Source organism: Hakea prostrata, chromosome 3 (assembly GCF_041222555.1).
Source record: "Hakea prostrata isolate BN-2017 chromosome 3, UWA_Hpros_2, whole genome shotgun sequence".
NCBI lineage: Eukaryota > Viridiplantae > Streptophyta > Magnoliopsida > Proteales > Proteaceae > Hakea > Hakea prostrata.
The window spans coordinates 30292732-30316928 of record NC_142602.1 but is presented as its reverse complement, the minus strand read 5'-3'; the positions used below and the strand labels follow the sequence as shown (position 1 = coordinate 30316928).

At 36.5% G+C, this 24197-nt stretch overlaps 1 protein-coding gene across 1 annotated transcript in view; it reads right to left on the bottom strand.

Annotated features, from left to right (window-relative positions):
• LOC149022051 (endoribonuclease Dicer homolog 2-like) overlaps positions 1 to 12372 on the bottom strand; it is a 59875-nt gene extending 47503 nt beyond the window's left edge. Inside the window, exons 1-6 of the mRNA XM_089150241.1 lie at positions 11894 to 12372; positions 11609 to 11786; positions 11384 to 11497; positions 10737 to 10871; positions 3582 to 3666; positions 2973 to 3037 (exon numbers count right to left, since the gene is read on the bottom strand). Of these exons, the coding sequence (XP_089006367.1) occupies positions 2973 to 3037; positions 3582 to 3666; positions 10737 to 10871; positions 11384 to 11497; positions 11609 to 11786; positions 11894 to 11997 (681 nt within the window). The 5' untranslated portion in view covers positions 11998 to 12372. The remainder of the gene's footprint in view (positions 1 to 2972; positions 3038 to 3581; positions 3667 to 10736; positions 10872 to 11383; positions 11498 to 11608; positions 11787 to 11893) is intronic.
• Between the last annotated feature and the right edge of the window lie 11825 nt (positions 12373 to 24197).

The following is a 24197-nucleotide window of genomic DNA, read 5'->3' as shown; positions in this document are numbered from 1 at the left end:
CAAGACAACCAAAAGGGGAGACATGGCTCAAAGAGTCAAGGGGGTGTATGAGGAAAGTGTACACTGGGAGGCACTTGATAGGGCACTCCATACTTTTGAGTAGTGGCGGGGAATGTGATTCAACATTTTAGCGCGAACGAGATCGGTGGCCAGGAGATCTGATTAGATCACAAGCTCCATTGGAGCTGAAAAAATCCAAATAACAAGATGCCAAATTACATTGTACCCACTACCTTGGGCCCCTCTAGGAATGCAGGGGAGAGCATTTACATAAATTTAGAAAGTATTAGGATTAGGTATTGTGGGTACTTAGGAAGTAGGAACTAGATTATTTGCTCATGGTTTTACATCATATTTATCTCTTTTTTTTACTCCTCACCTTCCAAGGGACTAACGGAGTCATACAATTTAATGAAGAAGTAATCAGTGTGTAAGAGAACACTCTCCAACTCAACACTCTGTCATCCTCTCTCTTGCTTTTCTGTTCTCATTTTCTCCTTCCTCCTGCTACTCCCATCTTCCCTCTTTAGTTCTCGTTGTTTTGCATTCCCTACATTCTAACAGTCGAAGACCGAAGGCATGAGAACTATCCTACTGCTACTCTACTTCTATTTCTCTTTCTTTAGAACCTGAAGCATAAAATGGTTCCAAGAACCATGAGATACACTTGGAACAGGATGATACAAATATCAAAAGGAGATATATGAAGCAATAGGAATTCAAAATACTGTTCAAGACACTGTTCAGGTGAATAATGAAGATGGGGTAGGGCTCATTTTTCTACTGTTCTAAAGGTACAGTGAGCAGCATGGAGAAAGGAGCTGGGCTCACTAAAGTCAACCAAGGGTGGCTTTCGACCCCCAAGGCCTTGGTTACTGAAGAGCTGAGTTAATGGAAAACAACTCATCGGGTCATCCTCTTCCAAGCAGTCAGGTACTTCCAGCTTTGTGTTTTTGCCCTATTTTTGGCTCAAAATGCTTTGTATGGTGATTTTAGTTGATCTTGGTTGATGAGTTACATCATTTAGGATGTAGACATTATCACTGAACGAATGTAAATCATTAATATGTGATTAACTTTCTTCAAATTTTTTATGACTACTGACTTGTGGGAATTTCTGGGTATTAGGAAGAACTTTTTGGGTGTTGGTCCCACTTAGTTTAGGAATCATCTCCACTTTCTATGTGTTCCTATGCTATGTTCAAGGCCAGAGGAAGAAGCCAAGGACCATCCTTAGTGAATGACAAGGATCAATTCAGCTGTGACAACTGTGAGAACTACAGAGAGATGCCAGATACTGTATAGCTGTCCCTAGCGTGAATGGCAGCAAGACATGGGAAGGTAAAGCACATACTAGAATGACTGAGGTTGGAGAGTATCTAGCCAGCTCTTTTTCTACACCGACAGCTTCAGGTTCTTCAGCTTCCACCTTAATAGGACTCTACATTTGTTTTTCAACTTCCCTTTTGTGGATAACAGAGTGTAAAGCCATTGTACATGTAACAGGCAATCAGGCATATCTCAGTGCAATGACTTCAACTCTATCTGCTCTCCTAGGGGGAAAGTTAGGATTGTTGATGGATCCATTTCTACAAATTTTTTTGTAAGGTGGTTTCCATCTTACCTCTGTCATGCATATTGACTCTGTTCTTCATGTTCCCAAGTTTAAGGGAGACATCTTATCAGTCAATCACCAAACAAAATCCATGAATTGTAATGGTAATTTTGTTCTTGTGGTACTTTGGTTCCATCTGATAGTATTTCCCAGGATTTGGTGACAAAGAAGATCATCGGTAGTGGATGTGAGGAAAAATGGACTCTAGCTTCTTGATCCTGTAACATCCCCTTTACCCACAGCTCAGTCCTACACATGTGGGCATAGTGAGTCAGTGGCATCATTAGGTTTGTGATGTTGCACACTCGACACCCTAAATCTTCCCCAGATCAAACAAATTTATTTGTATTAGACCAAGCAAAGAACTTCACATTTTATACATTATCAATTGAATACACTTGTCTCATGAAACTTTTTCTCTTCTTTACGCATAAGGTGTTTTGTGCTTCAAAACTACAATTAGCATGTATCCTGAACAGTTAAACGTGTTTCTTCAGTGTAACATGAGTCTCTTAAATACGATTTGGTATGATACATCTCCTAGAAACACCTTTCAGATAGGATATTGATATCAATGTTGAACATTGCTGGCTTTATCCCTGCAATTGCAAAGAGGCTGTCTTCATACCCAAACTGAATCACTTGGTAACAGTGTAGCAGCCTTACCATTGAACCATAGCCCTCCCTCTTCTCACAGAATACTCTAGTTGATTAAATTCAATTACGTATTCAAGTAGTAAATTTTAATGTACTGCAAGCAGGTCCTACATTCTGTTGGAGTTAGGTTGGATACAAAGTTGTTTTTTCTAGTATGTAAAGATTCTAGAGTTAAAGAACTCATTTAGCATCTGTTAGTTTCCTAGTTTCCATCTAGTAGTAGGTCCTCTAGATGACATCTAAAGGTTGCAAAAGAATAAAGGACTCAAGAGAAGAGATGTGGGAAGAAGGTTTTACAACCAGTGAAGAAGTAGTGGTATTATGATGTTTGCTAAAGAGGTTAGTTCTTCTCCACACATGTATTACTTACATTAATAATATGAAAGAAAATTATAAACACCTCCCTAGGGAGGCAAGAAGTAAATAATGAAAAATACAATACAAAACAACTAGTTAACAATGCAATCCCAACTTTTAATCCCTCTAATGCTGAAGCTCACAATGCTGCTACATTCCATATGAAGCCCTCTAAGTTTAATGTCTAATTTGATAAGTCTGTGTACAACTAACTGGAAATAGTTTGATACAAGTAGGTGCATATTTTGCCATAAGAAATTTAGTAGGCATCCACTCAACATGAGTACAAATATGTAGTATAAATATAGTTAGCTAGCTAAAAAAAAAAGTAGATTTACACAACCTTAGAATTCATAAGACTCTCCAACTCCAGAATTTGACTTCCAAAGATGCATTCCAATGCTGGGGCTACACCAAAAGAATACAAGTATGCACACATGCGCACAAGAAAAGGTAGTGAGAGCTTTACAAGAATAATTAATGTAGTGGTGATGATTGGGAGCTGCTTACCAACCTTAACAAACCTTAGTTGAAGTCCAAGGTTAGGGATTTCATATTCAGTAAGAAAATTCAGAGGCTAAAAAGAAAGGGTAGAATGAAGAAAGTTTCACATAGCAACACCCAAGACCGATTTTTAAACACATAACCCATTCCACCAATTTTACCTAGGTAGCTAAAAGACAATAATTAATGGTTCAAAGAATATTATTGAGGCCATATCTGATTCACTTCAACTGTGAGGGTAAAACCCAACCCTCACCCCCCCCCCCCCCCCCCCAAAAAAAAAAAAAGGAAAGAAGAAAAAATTACAAATCAAGGCTCTCCAACCCTCAATTTTAGCACCCATAATCTGATGCTTAAGCTAAATCTCAAGTCTGAACTGCCACAACCAAAATATAAACAATGAAAACCAGGAAAACAATAAAGCAAACTAGCCACAAGATGTTCCTACCTTTTGACTTTATAGGAGAAGCAGTCATGCCAAATATCCTAGGAAGTTGAGTAGCACCAGAATGTAGTTCCCTGTGATAGAACTCCTGCATAACACATTCATCAACCATGCAACCACAATTTCAGGTAAATCCACATATTAAGAACCAGTCATATTTCAAAGTGAATAATAGTTATAATAAATACAAGGAAAAAATGATCAATAGACTTTAGAAAGTGGAAGTCCACTGAGTATTTTCAGAACATATGAAATTTCATATGAATCACAAGTTTCATAATATTAATTATTCGGCGGTCTGGTATGGATTTCTTTAGCCTTTCTGATCAACAAATTTAACTACCCAAATTGTTATGAATTAAAACATAGCTAGCATGCACAGGCAACCTTAAGTTGGTATATAAGTGCCTATATTATATAAGCAAGACAATGTTGTGAGAGGTATTAATTCTCACCCTTGGCACAAGTACATATTCTCATCTATTCCTCCTCTCCTCTCATCTTTTCTTCTCTTGATATCTTCCTTTACTTTAAATTGGAATTTGGTATCTTGTTCGAGAGTCTACTGGCAACAACTTTCTCCATTGTACCTCTTGTTTGGAACCTTAGAACAAGGTTCAGGATCTCACTTGAGATCACGCCTTTTTGAAGGCTCGAGATGAGATCGCCATTGAGTCCCACAAAATACACAATCTTGACATAGATCTTGGTTTGACCCAAGATCTCATTCCACCCCTTCTTTTAAAAACCAAAATTCAAGTGAGACAGATCAAGATCTCTACTTGTCTCGCCTTCTCTCTCCAACAGCTTCCCAAGTTCATTTTTTGTTGGATTGCCACCTCCTCTTGCAAACAATCTCCCTAAGATACAGTAGCTATTCATGGTCCCAAGCCTAAACTGCAAAGGAAATCTCGAGGCCCAAAGTCATATAAGGCCGCTAATGGTCCAAGGTGTTAGGAGGAAGGTCGTCGGCAACAGAACGTGAAGCATGAGCCATACCCAACATTAATATTATGAACTTATGATTTATAATGATTGTATTATTGTATTCTCAAGGGTCGAGAGTGAGATGTTCTATTGTATTCATATGGATGGAATTATATTGGTATTTAAGTTATTTGATTTATCTTATCACTTTCTTTTCATTTATATGTTCTCACGGTTTGATATTTCATGTTTTATTACATTGCATGTCATTCCTGTAGCATTTTAGTTTCAAACTTAGGGTCGAGTTAAAACTCATACTTAGGGTACTTTTCTCGCAATTCTAAGGTCATCATTGTGTTTTGAATGCCTAAAATAAGCTAAATACCAACTTTGAGCCCAAACTGACCCTTAAAACCCCTCTAAGATGGGCCCTTGAGTTAACTCAAGTTGGTCCAGGAAAAAAATACTAGATCTTAAGCAAGATCTTGCTTTTCTCAAGGGCAATCTTGCCCTTGAGAGCGAGATCTTAAACATTGCCCTAGAACACTAGAGGGCTTGGTCAGAAATTGTACCATGCAATAAGTTTATATTGTTCTTTCATCACATGGAAGGCATTGATGGGGTACTAAAGTGGTGAAGACAAAGATTTAAAAAGAGATGAAAAGCTAAAAAAAAGTAAACCCAGACCTAGAACTGGAACTACACCCAACCCTGACTTCTGACTCCTTTTACTCTCTCATCAACGAACCATTGAAGCATAGTTTTGAAACTTGCCTAGATCCTGGTGAAATTTAAGGAAACTTAATGATGTGAACACAAGGACCCCTGGCCAAAAGTCTAAGTCGGGCCCCCAAGATGGATCCAAGAAGCCACCCCAAGCTGGCCGATCCCCTTTAGAGGGGTATTTTGGGCAGTTTAACCCTTATTTTATTTCTAAATTTATTTTTAGTATTTTCCAAAATTCTCATGGAGTCCGCATTGTTAATTTGAGTAAGGTTTGGATTTGTTTAACGAGTCCAATTTGATTTTAAAGTTATTTTTGAATGAGTCCTATTTAGTAGTTTAAGACAATATTCCTTATCTATTAGAAGTTTTGGATAACACTATAATAGTCCAGTCCAATATATAATGGGATCCTATCAGTAAGGATATCCCAGTTGGAAATCACAGTAGGGATGTAAACAGATAGTCAAAAATCTAAATTAAATTCGTATTCGTATCTATTTAAGAGCATCCGAATTCGACTTTTTCAAATTCGGATATGCCAATTTTAAGTCGGATATTATTCGATTTGATTAGATATTTGACATATACTATATACATTTAATATACATATCCGATTAAAGTTTAATTTTGGGGAACACATCATTATCCCAACATTAATATTCATTAATAGTAACTAATTACATTAAACTACCAATAATTACTTTAATTAGATGTTGGATATTCGAACTACATTCGGATGTCTTTATCCATCCAATTACTTTGGATTCGGATCGGATATTATCCAAAAATCCGATTAACTAAACAAATTCGAGTTCGGTTACAAATATACTTATCCAACGGTTTCAAATTCGGATAATGTGTTTAATAATCGGATTCGGATATTACCATATTTTAGCTGAAATTGATCTGTTTACATCCCAAAATGACGGTCTATTATTTTAGGTTGTAATTAGCCTCTTCATGCATTGTTATCTTCAGTTCTGGATGAATTAATGAATTGATTGTCTGAGGATTAGGGTCTCCTATGTGGGTAGTCTTGGATCAATAAAAAGCATTCAAGTTCTTCATTATCTTCTTCAATTCAACAGCTCTCAAGAGATCATCAAAGCATCCAAGCAACCATTCCAGCAAGCATTCCCAATTTCCAAGTAAGTACAACAGCCTTCCTACCCTTCCCGTCTCTCTTGAGTTAACCCTAGAAGCCCTCCCCAAGCAACCATAGCATCCCCAGCCCCTCCCCTTTTTGACCTAGGAAACTATCCCACCCTGTCACAACTGACCCCTGCCCCTTCCCCTTCAATTCCAGTTAACCCTAACCCTTTCCCTTAGCATTCGTGGCCTTTCCCAATCCCATTTTTGTCACAGCAGCCTTATCCCATTCCCATTAGGAATCCTTCATTCCCAGCCCCTTTCAAGCCTCACTGCCATTAGAGTCACATAAACCCCTAGGAGCCATCCCTACTGTTATTTTCTTCCAACAGCCCTACAACCCTAACCTTAGAGAAACCTGCACTTAATCTTCAACCTTTAAATTCTGTGGAAATTTTAATTTTGCAGAAGTCCGATTTTGTTAAAGTCTGATAAATTGGAACTCTATCTAGTTGAAAGGGGAGCAATAGAGTTAGTACCGGCCAGCAGAACCAGCAAGGAAAAACCTTCTCCCACCCTAGCTGAAACCCTAGTTTGACTGTTGAGTTCAAATTTCAAAATCTGAAATTCTGTTTGCAATAGAATTCAGATCTGGTTATCAGTCTCAGCAGGCCCAAAACCACCCTAAAACCCCTAAATCCTTCCCCTTTTGCTGGAACTTCCTGGGCAAACCCTAAGTCTATGGAATTTACCAAAATACCCGTAAGCCTAGACCTGGTTTACATCAATTGAGCTCCCTGAGACCAACTTATGACGGAAACACGAAAATTGCACTAACTTGAAATCTCAAGAGACCAAATTATGAACAAAACATTACACCTGCGTTAACTTAGAGTATCACCAACCAGAAATTTTGTACTTACATACATCTAGACGAAATCATAACTTTTCATTTACACTATAAAAAGACAGCAACTTGAGTCAAGTCAACAGAGAAGGGGCGGGGGGAAGTTTGGTTCTAGACTATTTGCTCTATTATTACTCAATACCATAGAGGTTGCCACATCAATCTGACATGATCTTACTGGATATTGTAAAAGATTTGGCTAAACTAAACCATCTAAGATAAAGTTATTATCCCCACTCCAAGAAACAAGTAAGATAAATTGTTGTTGTATGGTGGTATAATTTTTATGTGTTAGCCTGTTAGGCACTGAGGAGGCTACACCTATGACCACAAAGAGTCGATTCTGTTTCCTATTCTTTTTTTTTTTTCCTTCCTGTTAGAAAGTTTGACTTTAATGCACTGTTAGCCAATCTACAGTTATTTTCATCCAGTACTTAGTTCACTTTATTTCCAAATTTTTAAAAACATTTTAAAAAGTTCAAGAAAATAGGAAAATTATTCCTACCCTGTTTAGAAAATGAAGGGAAGTTATGAATTATGATACAACAATAGAAGTGCATATAAGGTTTCAATTCTGTGATTAATTTGCTAGGACAATATTTAAATGGATAAAATTCTGAAAATTATTTGTACGAAAAATAGTAAGGGTTCTTGGAAAATTAACATGTTCCTACATAGTTGTTTTAGCAATCTTAGTTTAATGTTTTTCAATTGATGGCCACGACTTATTTCTTTGTGCAACAATAAGGAGGTGACAAGAGATAGGGAAGAGGAAGGGAAGGAGACAAGGGAGAGGCAGGAGAGGGGTTGAGAGAAGTGATAGGACAGATATACCATGCTGCATATCTCAATGATGGTTGCAAATAAAAAAACATGATTTAATTATTATCACACGATGATGATGTCAGGTGGGTGTGAAGGCATGCACTAAGTTACCTTTGGATATTGCTACTGGGAAAGCAGGGAAAAAAAAAAAAAAGAGAGGGCAGCGGAAGAAGGCACTGATGGCATTTAAGGAGGCAATTTGTATGACCAGCCCTAACTACCTTTTTACCTACCTACTTGGTCGGCAGTAACCCACTTTTATCTACCCACATATCCATAGTAACCTATACTATCATTCACCTATCTATATAGTTCATAGTAACCTATATTTGACTTTTAGCGACCTTTGTTTGAGGCTCTACTCTACCTTTGGCTCAGCAAAATTACTACCTACTTCATACTACTTGGCATCCTGCAAAGAGCACTTGTGTGGACATTTGAGCTACACATTTTACCTTCTTTGTTGGAGATTCCTCCTTACTACTAGCATTACTTGGATACTTGGATGATGCCCCTATTATTGTTATTGATATACTCATAGATATGGTTCATCTTCACTACTGCATGTTATTCTCATTGTTGGATAGTTCGTGCAACATGAAGATTGTTTACGGAAGTTTCTGTTGATTATTTCCTGGACAAAGTTCTTGTGTCTATTGACATCATTTTGATGCTACTAATCCTCAATACTGATGAAGTTTTTTTATATTTTCTTGTTATTCCAAGCTGGAGCCCTTGATTTGAATACTCTAGCCTAAGGGGGAGTGTTGACGATTGCATCTTAGAGTAGCCAAGATATCGTGGATAATCTTGGCCATGTGCAGCTCAAAAGTTGCCTAGTACACATCTCTTTCTATTTTCCTAGCTGCTTGGTTGACAAGTGATCTCCAAAGGATAGTTTCCTTTTTGACAGTTTGGAAGATCCTATGTAACCTATGCATATTTACATTTACTTTTGGTTGTACTTTAGTTATTTCCAAACTAAGAGTAATTTTGTAATCTATAAATAAAGCATAACAAGGAGAATCTCATACAAATGAGTTCTCTCCCTGATCACCCTTTCTCACCTTCTCGTTCTTTTATTCTTCTCTTCTTTCTGAATTTTCTTCCAGTCCCTAGGCTGATTATAACTATTGAAATCCTAACGTATACAATGTATATAATAGGCATTTTCAGCTCTTACTTCAGGGCAGCAATTTTCAACTTGGAGTCCAAAATGAAACTCTAATCTACACTTGCTTTTAAGGCACCAATATGTTCAAAGCCGAAAATAGGCTGGATGGGAAGTTTCAGCCCTAAATGACATCATACCCCCCCCCAAGGTTGATGGTCAAGTAAAAAATGATAATTATATCTCACTATTTTAAAGGGTCAAGATTCTGCTCATGCTTGAGTTCTTGATCCATGTCCACATTTCCTTCCACCTTTATTAGACTATATAGGAGAAACTATCTATTATGGTTTCCCTCTTATTTTGTTTTCATTTCTGGGATTTGTTGGGTATGATTGCAAGCCAATGACAGTTGGTGCCCACTTCAAGAAGTGACTCTCTAATGATGCCCTTATGGCGTTTCTTATCAACTCCATGCAGCCATTACATTGTCTACGGTTACCATCTTCCACTGAGAAGATTTGGAAGCTCTGAAGAAAAATTACCCTTGAGCAATGAGGCCAATGTTTATGAACACGCTTGTCAATAGCACCACTTAGCATGAGCCATCCCCCTTATAGTACTCGAATCTATACAACTTGTGGCAGGAATTTGACTTCTATGAGACAGTCCACCATATATATTCTACTGATGTTGTTAACCTCAAGAAGCACAAATACAAGATCGGGGTCAATGATTCTTTAGACTGTCCAAATGTGGAGTATGATCACATGTGCTTAGTCGAGATTTGTTCCCCTCTCCAGAGCAAATTTATGCACACGTCCAACTTCAGGAGAGTCAGCAGGTTGCTAGGCTTCAGCCCTGTGTTCTTATGCGATCAGCTTTCTACTCAGGCTCAGGACTTCAACCTATGTATGCACCTATTCGCCCTGCTGGCCGTCATGGTCGTTATGCAATGAAATGCAAGTACCATGGAGAGAAACATTGCATGAAGGATTCTAGTAGAAGCTCTTCTACACCTTCTAAATGTTTTTCCCATGAATTTGTTGTTTTTAGTATATGGGGTTTAACTTCAAGGTGTTAGAGGGGCTGGCAAGGGCACTGGTCTAAATCAAAAGGAACCTATTTTTCAAATCCCTTAGCTACTTGAGGCCACTCACCTTGGATTTAATGGTTTATCATTAAATCCTTAAATGACCGGACCTGGCACACAGGGGAATTAGTCGGGCTGAAGCCTGGACAACCTCATTAGCCCGAAAAGAAAAAAGGTGGACGTGCAACCTGGTTTGATTGTTACAGAAGTATTTTGCCAACTTGCAGCAACAACTGTGAGCAAAAGGGACCCAGGGTTAAAAGACTGCAAACATCAATATATTTTGCTGCACTAAAACTGTCATACACTAATTTTATTCCTTTGTTTGGCCTTAATTGCAAACTTTTCACCTGTTATTAGTTCCTTCCTTAGGAAAACAAGAAAGCTGCTATCTAAACACAAAAATTTGCCAGCAGCAGCTGTTAATGAAAGATAACATAATTTTGACATGTGAATGAAAGGATGTTGTACTCGACTTACCGTCATAATACAAGCATACGGGCTTTTTCCCCTTGCGTTATGGCATTCATCGAAAATTAACAGCTTTATCATCTCTATTTTCAAAAAGCTATGCCTCAAGGCATCAAGAAGGATCTGAGGTGTCATCACAAACAACTGCAAGATATAGAAAAGTTCTCATATATAATGAAGAAAATATCAAATGAGGAACAGATAACATGCAGAAACAGCATCATAAAATAAACAATAACAGATTATTAGAAAAATATTAAAACTAAATATGAACTAAAGTAGGATAATAGTATCCCAATTACAGTACAAAAAACAAGATTTGTTTCAAGGAGGAAAAGGATAAATTTAAGATTTGTTTCAAGAGAGATCAGTGGAGAAGTGGAGAATTAACCACATCTCCCCTAATCTATTGAGGATTCTACCAACCTCTCAAATTGGTAACATATATGTCATAATGTAATTTGAACTTATTCTTGAGTTTGACTGATCTCTGGCAGTAGATAATAGGCAAAAGCTTAAGCCTTCCGACCACATTATACAACTTGAACAAACAGAACAAATAAAACCATCCATGAGACGACCATTACCATGTATGACATTCAGAATAAAATTTTAGCCAAAAAAGAAAGAAAGAAACTAAGAACAGCAACCCTCACCTCATATGTTTCAAACTCCTTCTTCCAAGTGGCAGCATCCCAGTAATCTACTCCCATTTCACCCCAATATTTCCCAACTTTCAAGTCTGTGTGTCTCTCCACAACTTTAGCTTGCTGATAATAAAAAACCCAGATGAAATTAAGACTATTTACATTTGTTCCAAAACAAAAAATAATCAAATTCAACGTTTAGACACTTAGATAGGAAAATGTGAAGGGAAGTACTTGAGAAACCAAAACAACAGTAGGAACCAAGAAAACAGCAATGAATGGAGATGGTTTTCTCAGATGAAACGCATAGTTCTTTATCAGCATAACTGCTATAAGAGTTTTCCCAGAACCGGTCTCGAGGAAAACAATGGTGTTCTCCTTCATTGCCTTCTCTAAGGCTTCCAGCTGATAACTGCAAGATCAACCAAACAATTTTCAAATTCGAACAAGCTAGAAATAAACAATAAAGTTGAATTGGAAGGGGGGAAAAAACATATATGTAAAAGCCAAGATCGCTACCTTCGAGCGAACGTGAAAGGGTCTGCTTCACTGATCATCATCTGGGTAGTTTGATCTGCAACTCTGCCTCTCTTCTTTTTGTTCTTCAGAAAGACTATGAGCATTCAAGATACGGCTTCCAGGTGGACAAAGAACCATAGAATCTTGTGTGAATTTATATGACAAGAACGTTGAAAGAAAGCTTAGTGAAGAAGCCATTACTGGAACTGTGGAAAAATGTACGTAAGTGAAGTTAATGATTTGCTTGACAGCAACGTAAGGACAGTCTTCCAGGTCTACTGGACTCATAACTCTGTTTAACCGTTTGCCGAGTAGAATCAACGGTGAGATTAACAGAATCTTTTTCTGGTAGAAGATTCTCACAATCCCACCCTGCCTTTTTTGATAGATACAGAATCCACTCACCCGCTAAGGTTTTCGTCAAGCACTTTGCTCTGCTTGGAGGCCAAGCAAAAAACAGTATCTACAAAGGACAAAACAAGCAAAGAAAAGTGGACAGTGTGAAAACTGAAAAGGGAAAGCGACACGTGGGTGACGGTAATGATTACTTGGCTGGAAATCCTCTTTGGATACCTTCGCATTGAATTATATCTTTCTATAAGACAAAAGAAAGTTATATTACCTAAAAACAGTTATAAATATTAATTTACAAGCTTCTATCCTAAAAAAGTAACCTTTAGAGCTAGGTTATTAAACCATTGATGAAGCACCGGGGATAAAAATGCATCAAACCTAATAGTTTGTGTTATATTAGCTATCTACATGAAATTAGCTATTACATGTGTGGCTAAAAAGTAGCGACAGGTTTAGGTAAGAAATTTGGTAATGTCGGGTAGTTACTCCAGATTTCTCCCAATTCAAGTCCCTGATTCCTTCGCAACTGTAATTCTTACTTGTAACCCAACAAATGTTGCTTCCAATGTATCTTCAGTATTTGGCTTGCCAAAATTAACAGACCTAATATGTCCATCTACTGTAGTCCCTATGCTCCATCCAACAATTTTCATCCGTTTGTTAACAATCCTTGCACACATTAACACAATATTAGTATTAATTGGTATAAATGAACAGATATGTTCTTCGAATTGAAATATTGAAGTATAATTGAGGGCAGATTCTTTATATACAGATCAGAGGATTGTATTTTCTTTATATTTCTTCATCATACAATTAGGAAGTGCTCTATCTTTAATCACTAAGAACAAGTTGAATTAAAAGTAAGTCACCTCAATGAAAAATATGTGAGGGAAGCAAAGTCTCCTATCCTCAAGAGTAAAGGATTCTAATTTGGTTACCAAAAAAAAAAAAGGATTCTAATTTTTTATTTTTTTTCCACCTCCAATCTAACAGAAATAGCCTATAGAATCTTGTTTGATACCTCACCAAGAATGTTTACTAGAAAAATGCCAGAAACAGTTCTAAGTGTTTTTTGAAATAAAAGTACATTTGTAAGTAGTTTGATAAAACATGCTTCTAAAAGTAAAAACAAAAGGAATTTTATAAAATCTGTTCCTTGAAACAAATTTAGCAAGGGAAGGTGCTAGCAAGATGTCGGTAGACCTTAATACTAGATGTCTAGAATCTTAACCGTTGGGATTTTAGAATTAGTCATAATTGTTGAATTTATTTCGCACATAATTTATGAAAATTCAGCATTCCCCATTTTTTGTGGACTTTAAACCTACCATCTTTCATAGAATTTCTTCCCTGCTTGCTTCTTTCATTTGGCATTATCACTCAGCCATTCTTTTTGCTTATTCCTTTCCAACTTTTGCTTCATTTTAGAAAAAAAAAATGCAGATAAATTGGAAAAAAATTTAGAAACACTAGTTAGAAACTAAGAAATTACCATTAAAAATATAAAAGGTAAACAATAAAGTAAAATGTAACATGAAATAAGGATTAATAAATAAAAATATTCAACGGTTAATATTTATTCCATCAGAACAAAAATGACTGAATTTTATGAATGTACAACCAATCCATTCTCATGGCCGTTACCTTTTGTTGTTTACAAATTGTAATAAAATTTACAAATTTTGCTATTGTTATGTTTAGAATATCAAATTCTATAAATACTTCTTCTAAAATTATGTTACTTAAACCCAACCTACACACCAATTTTGCTTCAAGAAACAAAGGCAACAACATCAAAGGTGTTTTTTAAAGAAAAGTTTTTTATAAATTTCAGTTTGTGTTGTAAAAATCATGCAAAACATAACGATTTTATCAAATGATTTTCGTCTGATTTTTCTATTTCTTGAAGCAAGAAACACCATAAACTATTTTTTGGTGGGATATCAAATGGGTCCTTAGTTTAAAGAAGCTTCCATCATACATTATATTTTCTATTAACAAATAATCCATCATAATATAATAAATTACATTTACATCTCCCAAGTTTATAAATTATTACATTTACATTCCTTATCAATATTTTTCTAATATGTTTACACCTCTTATGTCTAAAATTATGTATCATTTGAAGTCCTACCATCGAATAATGAGGATTAAGGAGTGACAAAGCATCTACTGTGTTTTCAAAATTTCCATATTACTTTACAAAAAAAAATCATGAAATTAGGATTTTTGTATGTGGCATTGTGTAATCTAGTTATTTTATCCTCAACTATAGGAAAATTCAATTGCACAAATATATTTTTAATTTAGAGCTATTGCAAGGAACATTTGTAATAGAAAGAACTTAGAGGAGCGTAAATATAATAGTTTGCAAACTCAAGCAATGAATACGCAGTTTTCTCATCATAATAATAGATTATAGATTATAAACAATAACCATTTAGAAATAAGATAGAACCCCAAATGTTTTACTTTCCATTTTTACCAGACAAAAAAGGTACCTTTCTACCTTGTTGTCATGTTTAGAGATGGTTACCTATCCACCTCCTTTTTGTTTGATTGCTTAGCAAAATTAACAAAAATGGAGTTTTGGTGTGTTGTGTAACAGGTCTATTTCCCGGGTTTAGCTTAATATTATTTTGACAAGCAACGGAGACTTCTATAAGGGCTACCAATTTGTGAATACTTGTGGATGAACCATTATGCGGTCTTAAATGGATCTTAAGAGTTTATTCAAAGAGCCTTGTTACCCAAGACACGCAACACGTATCTTCCAAACCATACTGGTATATTTAATTTAATATTAGGAATTCTCGGTATAGATCTATTTAATAGGCCATTGGTAAGCATAGGCATGGGCGAAGCAATAGAATCTTACCAGGTATTTCTTTCCTATCAAATGGACAAACCACCGTAATGGGACGGGGCGGGAAAACAACAGCACAGAGACCAGAAGAAGGGGAAAAGACGGAGAAAACAAGAAAAAGGCAGGGGAGAAAAAAGAGAAGAAGGGAAAGGAACAAACAGAGGAAAGAAAGGAAAGGGAGAAGAAAAAGAAAAAAGAAGGGAGAGGGGGAGAAAGAGAAAAGGCGAGGGGGGGGATTAGAAGACAGGGGCCACAAGGGAGGGGGACAACCCAGAGCCAAAGTGGACCACCAGGAGGGGGGAAAAAGGAAGAGGCAGAGAAACGCAAAGAGAGGACAAAAAAACGGGAGAGACGAAGAAGGGAAAGAAAATACAAGAGGGAGAAGAGAAGGGGGAAGGGGGCCAGGAGGGAACGGGGAGAGGGGGCAGGGAGGGACGGGGACAATAGGGGGGAAAAGAAGACGGGGAAACAGAGAAGGAGAGAAGAACCAAGAGAGGAGAAGGGGAACAAGGGAGAGGGGCGGAGGGCACGGCAAACAAAAGGAACAAAACCCAGCACGAGGCACCACGGTAAGGTATAAAAAAAGAGGACCGGCACACAGGGGAAGGGGGAAGCGGACAACCCAAGGAAAGAAAAGGGGAGGCAACCGGGATGTACAGAAGATGCCAACGCAGCAACAAGGAGCAAAAGGGACCCAGGGAAAAGACGCAAACAAAAATGCGCACTAAAAGAAATAATTATCCTGTGGCAATGCAAACTTACGAAGTTCCTCCAGGAAAACAAGAAAGCTGCTACAAACACAAAAATGCAGCAGCAGCTGTAATGAAAGATAAATAATTTTGACAGGAATGAAAGGATGTGTACGACTACCATCATAATACAAGCATACGGGCTTTCCCCTGGTATGGCATATCGAAAATTAACAGCTTTATCATCTCTATTCAAAAGCTATGCCTCAAGGCATCAAGAAGGATCTGAGGTGTCATCACAAACAACTGCAAGATATAGAAAAGTTCTCAATATAATGAAGAAAATATCAAATGAGGAACAGATAACATGCAGAAACAGCATCATAAAATAAACAATAAAGATTATTAGAAAAATATTAAAACTAAATATGAACTAAAGTAGGATAATAGTATCCCAATACAGTACAAAAACAAGATTTGTTTCAAGGAGGAAAAGGATAAATTTAAGATTTGTTTCAAGAGAGATCAGTGGAGAAGTGGAGAATTAACCACATCTCCCCTAACTATTGAGGATTCTACAACCTCTCAAATTGGTAACATATATGTCATAATGTAATTTGAACTTATTCTTGAGTTTGACTGATCTCTGGCAGTAGATAATAGGCAAAAGCTTAAGCCTCCGACCACATTATACAACTTGAACAAACAGAACAAATAAAACCAAATGAGACGACATTACCATGTATGACATCAGAATAAAATTTTAGCCAAAAAAGAAAGAAAGAAACTAAGAACAGCAACCCCACCTAATGTTTCAAACTCCTTCTTCCAAGTGGCAGCATCAGTAATCTACTCCCATTTCACCCCAATATTTCCAACTTTCAAGTCTGTGTGTCTCTCCACAACTTTAGCTTGCTGATAATAAAAAACCCAGATGAAATTAAGACTATTTACATTTGTTCCAAAACAAAAATAATCAAATTCAACGTTTAGACACTAGATAGGAAAATGTGAAGGGAAGTACTTGAGAAACCAAAACAACAGTAGGAACCAAGAAAACAGCAATGAATGGAGATGGTTTTCTCAGATGAAAGCATAGTTCTTTATCAGCAAACTGTATAAGAGTTTAGAACGGTCTCGAGGAAAACAATGGTGTTCTCCTTCATTGCCTTCTCTAAGGCTTCCAGCTGATAACTGCAAGATCAACCAAACAATTTCAAATGAACAAGCTAGAAATAAACAATAAAGTTGAATTGGAAGGGGGAAAAAATATATGTAAAAGCCAAGATCGCTACTTCGAGCGAACGTGAAAGGGTCTGCTTCACTGATCATCATCTGGGTAGTTTGATCTGCAACTCTGTCTCTTCTTTTTGTTCTTCAGAAAGACTATGAGCATTCAAGATACGGCTTCAGGTGGACAAAGAACCATAGAATCTTGTGTGAATTTATATGACAAGAACGTTGAAAGAAAGCTTAGTGAAGAAGCCATTACTGGAACTGTGGAAAAATGTACGTAAGTGAAGTTAATGATTTGCTTGACAGCAACGTAAGGACAGTCTTCAGGTCTACTGGACTCATAACTCTGTTTAACCGTTTGCGGAGTAGAATCAACGGTGAGATTAACAGAATCTTTTTCTGGTAGAAGATTCTCACAATCCCACTGCCGATAGATACAGAATCCACACCGCTAGGTTTTCGTCAAGACTTTGCTCTGCTTGGAGGCCAAGCAAAAACAGTATCTACAAAGGACAAAACAAGCAAAGAAAAGTGGACAGTGTGAAAACTGAAAAGGGAAAGCGACAGTGGGTGACGGTAATGATTACTTGGGGAAATCCTCTTTGGATACCTTCGCATTGAATTATATCTTTCTATAAGACAAAAGAAAGTTATATTACCTAAAAACAGTTATAAATATTAATTTACAGCTTCTATCCTAAAAAAGTAACCTTTAGAGCTAGGTTATTAAACCATTGATGAAGCAGGGGATAAAAATGCATCAAACCTAATAGTTTGTGTTATATTAGCTATCTACATGAAATAGCTATTACATGTGTGGCTAAAAAGTAGTGAAGGTTTAGGTAAGAAATTTGGTAATGTCGGGTAGTTACTCCAGATTTCTCCCAATTCAAGTCCCCGATTCCTTCGAACTGTAATTCTTACTTGTAACCCAACAAATGTTGCTTCCAATGTATCTTAGATTGGCTGCCAAAAAAAGACCTAATATGTCCATCTAGTAGTCCTATGCTCCATCAAGTCATCCGTTTGTTAACAACCTGCACACATTAACACAATATTAGTATTAATTGGTATAAATGAACAGATATGTTCTTGAATTGAAATATTGAAGTATAATTGAGGGGATCTTTATATAGATCGAGGTTGTATTTTCTTTATATTTCTTCATCATACAATTAGGAAGTGCTCTATCTTTAATCACTAAGAACAAGTTGAATTAAAAGTAAGTCACCTCAATGAAAAATAGTGAGGGAAGCAAAGTCTCCTATCCTCAAGAGTAAAGGATTCTAATTTGGTTACCAAAAAAAAAAAAGGATTCTAATTTTTTATTTTTTTTCCACCTCCAGTCTAACAGAAATAGCCTATAGAATCTTGTTTGATACCTCACCAAGAATGTTTACTAGAAAAATGCCAGAAACAGTTCTAAGTGTTTTTTGAAATAAAAGTACATTTGTAAGTAGTTTGATAAAACATGCTTCTAAAAGTAAAAACAAAAGGAATTTTACAAAATCTGTTCCTTGAAACAAATTTAGCAAGGGAAGGTGCTAGCAAGATGTCGGTAGACCTTAATACTAGATGTCTAGAATCTTAACCGTTGGGATTTTAGAATTAGTCATAATTGTTGAATTTATTTCGCACATAATTTATGAAAATTCAGCATTCCCCATTTTTTGTGGACTTTAAACCTACCATCTTTCATAGAATTTCTTCCCTGCTTGCTTCTTTCATCTGGCATTATCACTCAGCCATTCTTTTTGCTTATTCCTTTCCAACTTTTGCTTCATTTTAGAAGAAAAAAAATGCAGATAAATTGGAAAAAATTTAAAAACACTAGTTAGAAACTAAGAAATTACCATTAAAAATATAAAAGGTAAACAATAAAGTAAAATGTAACATGAAATAAGGATTAATAAATAAAAATATTCAACGGTTAATATTTATTCCATCAGAACAAAAATGACTGAATTTTATGAATGTACAACCAATCCATTCTCGCGGCCGTTACCTTTTGTTGTTTACAAATTGTAATAAAATTTACAAATTTTGCTATTGTTATGTTTAGAATATCAAATTCTATAAATACTTTTTCTAAAATTATGTTACTTAAACCCAACCTACACACCAATTTTGCTTCAAGAAACAAAGGCAACAACATCAAAGGTGTTTTTTAAAGAAAAGTTTTTTATAAATTTCAGTTTGTGTTGTAAAAATCATGCAAAACATAACGATTTTATCAAATGATTTTCGTCTGATTTTTCTATTTCTTGAAGCAAGAAACACCATAAACTATTTTTTGGTGGGATATCAAATGGGTCCTTAGTTTAAAGAAGCTTCCATCATACATTATATTTTCTATTAACAAATAATCCATCATAATATAATAAATTACATTTACATCTCCCAAGTTTATAAATTATTACATTTACATTCCTTATCAATATTTTTCTAATATGTTTACACCTCTTATGTCTAAAATTATGTATCATTTGAAGTCCTACCATCAGAATAATGAGGATTAAGGAGTGACAAAGCATCTACTGTGTTTTCAAAATTTCCATATTACTTTACAAAAAAAAATCATGAAATTAGGATTTTTGTATGTGGCATTGTGTAATCTAGTTATTTTATCCTCAACTATAGGAAAATTCAATTGCACAAATATATTTTTAATTTAGAGCTATTGCAAGGAACATTTGTAATAGAAAGAACTTAGAGGAGCGTAAATATAATAGTTTGCAAACTCAAGCAATGAATACGTAGTTTTCTCATCATAATAATAGATTATAGATTATAAACAATAACCATTTAGAAATAAGATAGAACCCCAAATGTTTTACTTTCCATTTTTACCAGACAAAAAAGGTACCTTTCTACCTTGTTGTCATGTTTAGAGATGGTTACCTATCCACCTCCTTTTTGTTTGATTGCTTAGCAAAATTAACAAAAATGGAGTTTTGGTGTGTTGTGTAACAGGTCTATTTCCTGGGTTTAGCTTAATATTATTTTGACAAGCAATTGGAGACTTCTATAAGGGCTACCAATTTGTGAATACTTGTGGATGAACCATTATGTAGGTCTTAAAATGGATCTTAAGAGTTTATTCAAAGAGCCTTTGTTACCCAAGACATCTGCAACACTTTTTGTATCTTCCAAACTCATACTTTGGTATATTTTAATTTTTATAATATTAGGAATTCTCAGGTTATATATCTATTTAATAGGCTCTATTTGGTAACGCATTTTTAGGCATGGGTTCTGTAAGCAATATTGTAATCTTACTCTAAGGTTTATTTTCTATTCCTATCAAATTGTATGATCAAACTTCACTCTTGAATAATATCAGAAATGGAACCTTCATTTGAATATGTGATGAATATACTAGAGCTAGTAAATTCAAATCAAACAAGGTTGATCATATTGGAAACAATGCCCAGTTTTTACCATTTATATATTACTATTGTCGCACAAAAAAAAATTGCTTTACAATTGGGTTGTGATAGTCATTTTGCTTTTCATGCCCTCTAAGCATTAAGAAGATTCGTGTTAAAATTTGATTCCAAGATTGATCTTTGAAAGAGTGGAGATGACATAAAAATGTCTATGAGAAACTTAACAATTTCTAAATATTTTCCATCCAAACATCCAAGCGCCTCATTTCCGCACTATAGCATCCCACTCCCACCTATAACTCTTTCAAATACCTAATCACTCTTTTTTGTTAGCTTATGTTTCAATTGTATTAGAGGTCATGACTGCAAATATCAGAGGTGGGGTGGTTTCTTGGGCCCCTAGAGCTTAGATATTCATAAAAACACTACCAAAAAAAGGGGGACTTTCAGGGACACCCCAAAATAGATCACAGGCACCCGCAAAAAATATATCAAATTAGCAAAGACACCCCAAAATATATCTTAAAATGGCAATTGTTGTTAGAATGGTAAATTGAATTAAAGGAAAGACAAATATATCCATAGCAGTATTTAAAATGGATTTGATGAACTCAATAATTCAAGGTGTTTTAGATAAATTTGTGATAATCTTCAGATCTCTTGATATATTAGAAAGATGATAAAGAGCATGCCGAGCATCAAGTTTGCATTACAAAGATTGAGAGAGAAGACGTTGTATGCAAAATAACCATTGATTCACACAATTGGTCATCACACTTGGTTGAAAAGACAATAGCACGAAGCTACCATGTGCCGAATTATAATCGAACGCCTCTAAGTCAAAATCCAAGCTTAAGTGATGCATGCACTTGTCGCCAGTTTGTCAACCCGCAATAGGGGCCCTTCGGCCCCCAAAGGCACTTGTCATTGGCCAAGCCCCCATGACTGACTGGTTATGGGGGCCGCGTTGAAGCATAATTCTTGTTTAGCGATGGGTAGAATACTTTGCAAATGACTTAAATATGAGATGGGGTTTTGTAAGTGGTAGAGTGGCCTTGCTGCCATGATCCACTAAGATTCAGCCCTGTGTGATATCAATTCGTCCCCCCCCCTTCTGCCCCTCCGCAATGATAGGGATAGCCAACATTGTAGGATCAAAAAGCAACGTCGCTATAAATGTTTGATTGCCGCCAATTATCCCTACGGTAACTTTTCTGACACCTCTAGCTTCAATTTTTTAAGGTCTAAAATATCGATAGGCCAGACTTTTCACGGTTTGTATTTATAATGGAAAGTAGAATCAAACGAGCTTTCCTGATGGCATCTGGCCTACTGAACCACTTTAATTTCATCCTTCCTTTCTTTATATACCAGACAAGCTTGGCTCTTGCCAAGCCTGTCGACTCATGATGCCTTATGCAACATGCTTATTCACAATGATTCCCAAGTTGATGATCCATAGAGCCACAAGGGTCCACCACATTTGACGTCATTTTCCCTTTAGCCTTTTTGATACAATTGAGTTCATGTCGAACCACACGATCCACACACTTTAAGTATTATCTCATGTCATCATCCCTGAAACTGGCTCCATTAAAGTCACACGCTAATAGGTCACTAAAGATCTCAAGTGGGTGAGGCTGTCACATCCTCCTAGCCGGTACCCAATTACCCGAATACCCTGAGGTGTGATCCATACCCCCGAAGATCAAGTCTCAAACAATCATCCAACCATTCCACACAATAGTCCAATCATGAGCAAGAATAAATCAATGTATTAATATATTTAAAGAATTAAATCAAAAGTAAGGATCTCAGAAGGATCTCAAAACCAATATCAGAGTGCGGAAGTGATGTCAAATAATCAGAGAATCAGAGTGCAGAAGTAATAATAAACCTAACGTATATAGATGAAAGTATAAGGAAAGATCAAAACTATTCTAAGTGTCACATTAGGTATGTATCCTTAAGCACAATATAGTTTCTAAATTCAAAAATCTCCGTGTCGAGGACGGGGTAGATCAACTCATGAGTCGAGCTAATCCTTGTACGCGCAGTCGAGACACAAACATTCTTCACCGTGAATGTCAAAGTTGTCAAAACCTTATACACTGTATGGATCAATCGTTGGTGTCTCATATTCCTAGATCTCAATAACATCTGTGTCTGCAGCAAAGTCTAAAATAATATTGTCCCCAAAAGGTGAGCTCAAAATAACTCAATGAGTAGTTCACATACAAATAACAAATTGCAATCCAAATCAAGACATTATATGATGCAATATGATTTGAGACAAAGTGCAAGAATGTAACTATACTCTAATGGATGCTAGCCTCTAATGGCGGACACGCATTAAGATGGAACACCAGTCTCCTCTAAGAAGGTATCGTCACTCTGATCTCTCACGGGTTGGTTATTGGTCTTGAGATAACGGGTAAGGGGTCAAGGCATCCCTCTTAGACTATCACCATGGCTGGGGTTTAGGTCGCTGCTCTCTCACCACCATTGGTATGAGTACTGGTGCGTGTCAAGGTTATACCAAGCCCAGTGCAAGTCAACTACTAAGTCACATCATCCTAGGTTCAGATACTTCCCCTCATGCAACTCATAATCTTGGTTTGGTATCCTTCCCTACTAGAGTCATCATATCCTATGGCACCAACCAAATGGGATTACACTAACTCTTAATCCTATTGGTCATTCACATATAATGGACGGGAAGCTCTCATGTTCTCTCATGAGTTGGCTACCGGTCTTGAGTGTCCATGAGCCCAAGTCTATTATAATGTGACCCGACCAATGAATGGCCCCCACAATGTGGTTGTGTCATTTCACGGGTTGGCTACTGGTCTTGAGCGTCCACACCCCACACTCCTACCACGGGTCACTCAGCATTGGGTTTCTAACCAAATACAACTAAACTTCCTAGTTATGACATCGAGTGATCATGAAAAATACCAAGGGGCATCATAGGATTGTGTCCCATACCACCTCCACTAATGTCCCAAGACAAACACCCGAATGGTGTTCCCCAATTTACAATCACAACTTACATTCGCATCACAATATGGTTCCAGTCACATTCTCAAGTCACAAATCATTTCAAGTCCAAAAGTCACATATTTAACATATATGCATAACATCATTGATCAACTATATTCTAAAATTATAGTCATAGTAATCATTCCCAAACCCTAAACAACAATATGTAGTCATACATTCATGTTCCATAACAAACAAGAATGTAACTATGGTTATGTGTAAGTGAACGTCCTCACCTTGCTATTGATTCACAACCTTTGTAAAATAGGTCAAATAATTAGTTCAAGCTTGTCAAAAAGTCCTAATAACAATATGGTTCAAAGTTAGCAACAACCCTAGAGGTGAAAAGAGAACAAACAACCAACTTGGCAGTGGGTGGGTTGCCAAGTTGGTTGGGTGGGTTGCCTAGGGCAACCAGAGCAATCAACCCAACCACCAATTTGACAAAACTTGGCTAGGTCGCCTAAGTGGGTTGCTTGGGGCGACCAGAGCTTCTGTGTACGGACAAAATGTGCTCAAATCAACAGAAAACATCTCGTTTGGGTTCCAAACTACTCTAACATTAAGTAAAGAATTCTGAAATCATGGTAGGACATTATCTAGTATAGTTTAGAGATCAATCATAGCAAAAAGAATGAAATCCTAATGGATCCTACATCAGGTTTTCTTAGAAATCTTACCGCAAGATTCACGGAAGAGCTAGAGTGAATGGGGTTTCACTC